General features: G+C 37.8%; 1 protein-coding gene across 1 annotated transcript; it reads right to left on the bottom strand.

Annotated features, from left to right (window-relative positions):
• Positions 1–4,230: 4,230 nt before the first annotated feature.
• LOC129548485 (olfactory receptor 8B12-like) lies at positions 4,231–5,169 on the bottom strand. Its single transcript, XM_055415006.2, has one exon. The coding sequence runs from the start codon at positions 5,164–5,166 to the stop codon at positions 4,231–4,233; it is 936 nt and encodes a 311-aa protein (XP_055270981.2). The 5' UTR covers positions 5,167–5,169.
• Between the last annotated feature and the right edge of the window lie 240 nt (positions 5,170–5,409).

Genomic DNA, 5,409 nt, shown 5'->3' with positions numbered 1-5,409 from the left:
AAGAACCTTGACATCTCAATGAGAAAAAATAAATAAGCTACTTTTTTTTAAAACGGGGCAAAAAGTTAGACATTTCACCAAAGAAGACAGATGGATGACACATGACCACATGAAAAGATGCTCATCATCATTTAGTCACTAGGGAAATGCAAACTAAAACTACATTGAGATACCATGACACATCTATTAAAAAATCTTTTCAATTAAAAAGTGGGCCATACCAAGTATGGTGAGGAAGCGCAAGAACTGAAAATCTTAAACACTACTCCTGAGAGTGTAAAATGGCGCAACCACTTTGGAAAACTGTTTGGCAAGTTTTGGAAAATTAAACATATGATCTCACTGTTCCACTCCTGTGTTTTACTCAAGAAAGATGAAAGACTATGTCCATACAAAGACATATACATGGATGTTCACAAGAGTTTTGTTTGTAGTAGCCCCCAAACTGGGAGCAACCCAAATGGCTATCAACAGGGGAAAGATAAACAAATGGTAGCAGTGTATCCATATATACTAGTAGTAGTAGCAGTGGTAGTTAGTAGTATAATCACTCACTCAATGACTCACTACTCAACAACAAAAACAATGAATTATTAATAGATGCCACGACATGGAAGAATCTCAAAATACTTAAACCAAGTGGCATGAACCAGACAAAAATGAACACATACTGTACAATTACACTTATAGAAAATCTTGAGAATGAAAACAAAAGAAAGAAAACAGATCAGTGGTTACCTAGAAAGAATGGGGGGGATGGAAGAGTTCCCAAAGGGACAAGACTGTAGTGATGGTTTCATGAGTATAGCCATATGTCAAAATGTATCAGAATTACATTTGTTTAAAGTGTGTGCTAATTTATTTTGTTTAAATTGTATGCTAATTATAGGTTCTTAAAACCCCTTTTAAAACATAAAAAATAAATACAGGTTTACTAAACTGAAAATACTTATAATACTGCACTTTCATGCCCCAAGTGCTCCACCCCTGCAAAGTATCAATCAAATAGAAGTAGAGATAGTATAAGCATAGGGACCCAAAATGGTGACAGAGACAAAGTCACCAAGGGTTTGTTATGTCTTCTTCCTCACTCCTATCCCTTTGCATTCCTCTTCCTCTGGCCTCAGGAAGAACAGTAAAGTAACTGTTAGATAAGACACAACACTAACCATTAGACGCAAAGCTGATGAATCAAACCATGAAAAATAAGAACATCTGCAATCAAAAGACATTATTAAGAATAAGTGAGGCATGGTCTGAAAGAAAATAGATAATAAAGAGAGATGGAGGTAGAGGTAGACATAAAGATATGTGTATATGTACATATACATGTTTATTACCTGTGTACACACATACCTTATACATGCATGTACATATATAAGCACATGTGCAAATATATGGACTTGTATGTAGAATTTTTAAAATTCTTTAAAGTAATAAGAAAAGAACTAAAAACTCTGATTTTCAAGTGGGAAAAGTACTTGAATAATTACTTTGCAGAAGATATACAAATAGCCAATAAAAATATTAAAAGGTGCTAAACTGTGGTGCTGGAGAAGACTCTTGAGAGTCCCTTGGACTGCAAGGAGACCCAACCAGTCCATTCTAGAGGAGATCAGTCCTGAGTGTTCATTGGAAGGGCTGATGCTAAAGCTGAAACTCCAATACTTTGGCCACCTCATGCGACGAGTTGACTCACTGGAAATGACTCTGATGCTGGGAGGGATTGGGGGCGGGAGGAGAAGGGGACGACAGAGAGTGAGATGGCTGGATGGCATCACCGACTCGATGGACATGAGTTTGAGTGAACTCCGGGAGTTGGTGATGGACAGGGAGGCCTGGCGTGCTGTGATTCATGGGGTCGCAAAGAGTCGGACACGACTGAGCAACTGAACTGAACTGAACTTCATTACCAATCAGGAAAATGAAAACTGAAATAAAAAGGCATTCTGCTATGAAACCTGAAAGGATAAATAAAAATGTTGAGTATTAATGAGGATGTGGAGAAACTGAAACTTTTGGACATTGTTGATAGCGGCATAAACAGTTTTACTGGAAAGGAGAAAGGGGAAACTTTAGTGTGGATGGAAATGTTTTAGATCTTGAATAAGGTTGTGGTTACACATACATATGCAAAAGTTCACTGAGTTATGCACATGATTTGTGCACTTTACTATATGAAAGCTAATTACAAAAATTTTTGTAAGGGTTTCTGTTTTCTTTCATTAACTACTTTGTATGGCATACCCCAATATACCAACCCCATTCCTAAATTCTTCTCCTGAATTCGAAGAACTATTCAATCTCATCTAAAGTACAGTCCTCCTCTGTATGTTTATTCTTCTCATTGCAGCAACATTGGCCAGAATCAAAGGGCAAAACTAAGTTTTATCCAAACTTCCCTTATTTCCTAATACAATAACTTCCCTAAGGGAAAATTTATAAGTAAAAATATTTCCCTATCATCTCACTTGTCATTATTCTCAAAGAAATTTTACCACTAATGAGTTTAGTAAGTTTAAACCAAAATTTTTTTGAATGTTTTATATGAACTATATTTTCCATTAATAATACTGTGTATTTATAAATTTATCCTGAGATCAATATCTCTTTCCTTATGCCAGGCTTCCCAGAAGGCACTAGTGATAAAGATCTTGCCTGCCAGTGCACAAGACATCTGGGTTCGATCCCTGGATCCAGAAGATTCCCTGAAGGAGGAAATGCAACCCATTCCAGTATTCTTGACTGGAGAATCCCTCAGACAGAGCAACCTGGCAGGCTACAGTCTATGCAGTTGCAAAGAGTCAGACACGACTGAAGCAGCATAGTGCGTGCGCACACACATACACACACACACACACACATACACACACACATTTTCCATTCAATAATACTGTGTTTTTGCAAATTTATCCTGAAATCAACATCTCTTTCCCATTTGCCTCATCCTTAGAATGTAATGGCAATCAGCAGTGCCTGAAAATTCAATAGCAATTGTCTCTCCTAAAAAGCAGTAGCTTGGTGCTGCCCTGATAACTAAATGTGTACCCATCTACTTCTCTGTTCCATCCTCCAGACAATAGATATATTACAAGAAATAAAGAGATAAAATGCAAGCCACCTGTATAATTCTAAACTTTCAGGTAGATAGATACGTTAAAAAACTAAACAGATAAATTTATTTTAATTGCATTTTTATTCAACACAGTAGATCAAAAGTGTCAATTCAGCATGTAATAAATATAAAAGACAATCAATGAGGTATTTTACATTAGTTTTCATATTAATTATTCAAAGATCCAGTGTGTATTTTACACTTACACCATGTCTCAATTTGGATGATCACATTTCAAGTACTGGATACTGTATATGGCTAGTGGCTATTGTATTGGATAGAACAGCTCCCAGTTAACTCAGAATACAACCAAGGTACCCCTTGAAATGAAACTACAAATTCTGGTGCATTAGTATTGAAATACCTCCACCCTACTTCTTTATACCCCATCAAATTATATTTCTCTCACCTGGAAGTTCTGATTCACTAAACTTTGTCCCTAGAGCTCCACCTACCAAGTCAGAGGTGCCCATCTTGCCTTTAGCTGAAATCTAACATACTTCCCACTCACACACTACAAAATTCATCAGAACTGATCTTGTCGTTTTGCCAAGACCAACTCAACAAAATCTTTCACCTCCTACTCTCTTACAAAATGTGATATATTAAAATTATCCTGTGAGAAGTAGCATGAAATTACTGTGAACATATTCATAAGTTAAATGTGCTAGGTCAACAAACATGTGAAGTAAAATATTCCAAGCAAGACATGAGGCAAGAAAACATGGCATAAAGAAAACAAACTAGATTGGGATTCAAGCTGAGATTTCAGTCCAAGCTGTGGCACCAGGTAGTTCTGTATTCTTGTGTAACATACATTTCTGAGTCTCCAAAGTGTGATGTATTATACACTGGCACTGGATTAAATGATTCCAAAGTCTCACTCAACATTGAATACTCTATAGTATAGCAACTATTTTTGTAAAATAAAGAAGGAAGAGGGGAAATGAGGGTGAGGGAGGATAAATCCACTTGGGAAAAAGTTAAATCCCTTTATATATTGGACAGAATGGAAGCCCTGGAACTTGAAGCCCACACCAAATAACAACAACAATAATAACAGACATTCCAATAAAAAAAATATTGGTTCCTTTTTCTCAATTTCTAATATTTCTTCAAGACAACATTATTCTGTCCAAGGTTTTCTTTAGGGCCAATTTGACATCCTTATTCCTCAAGCTATAGATTAATGGATTGAACATGGGCACCACAATGGTATAGAATAAGGAGGACACTTTTCCCTGATCAAGAGGTAAAACAGAAGGTGGTTTGAGGTACATAAAAGCTCCTGACCCAAAGAAAAGAGAGACTGCAAGTATATGGGAACTGCAAGTACTGAAAGCCTTGGACCTTCCCTCAGTGGAGCTAATGTGGAAAATGCTAGAAAGAATAAAACCATAAGAGATAAAAATGGCAACAATGGGCACCCCAATGCCAATGGTCACAACAATAAAGACTACCAGCAAATTTACGTAAGAGCTGTTACAGGAGAGCTCAAGGAGGGGAATGATGTCACACATATAGTGATTGACAAGGTTGTCACCACAGAAAGTCAGAAATACTATATTTCCTGTATGGGCCATAGCCCCAAACACTCCCATCCCATAGACCCCCAACAAAAGGAGTGAACACACCTGAGGAGACATGGTGACCATGTACACCAGTGGCTTGCAGATGGCGGCATAGCGGTCATATGCCATCGCTGACAGGATGAAGGACTCAGAAAAGACAAAGAAACAGAAGAAAAAGAGCTGAGTCATACACCCTGCATAGGAAATGAAGTTCTTCTCTGAGACAAAACTTGTCAGCATTTTAGGGACGATGGCAGTAGAGAAACTAAAATCTATGAAGGACAAGTTGAAGAGGAAAAAGTACATGGGAATATGAAGGTGAGAATTCAATCCAATCAAGTTTATCAAGCCCAGGTTCCCCACCACAGTGACAACGTAGAAACTCAGAAACAGGAAGAAGAGTGGGATCTGGAGTTCTGGCTGGTCTGTTAAGCCTGCGAGGATGAACTCTGTCACAGAGGAGGTGTTCTCTTCAGCCATTCTCCTCCAGGAGAATCTATGAGGGGAAAAGAAGAGTTGTTCAGAGAAAGAGAGGAAAAAAGTTTTGAGAATGGCATTTGAACTGAGAGATTTTTGAACTTCAGGAAGATGGCATTTCTTCATACCTACTCTCTTTTCATGATCCCCAAGTGCCATGAACCACCCTAATAACTGTGGGTGAAATTTGCTTTCAGAGTAAAGACTGATACAACCAAGGAGAGTCCATGAATTCATCCGGCCACC

This window comes from Moschus berezovskii, chromosome 25, assembly GCF_049115385.1.
Source record: "Moschus berezovskii isolate FMDL1 chromosome 25, NW_MosBer_1.0, whole genome shotgun sequence".
Lineage (NCBI taxonomy): Eukaryota > Metazoa > Chordata > Mammalia > Artiodactyla > Moschidae > Moschus > Moschus berezovskii.
Note: the sequence above shows the minus strand (reverse complement) of the source record. Positions and strands in the feature narration are given on the sequence as shown.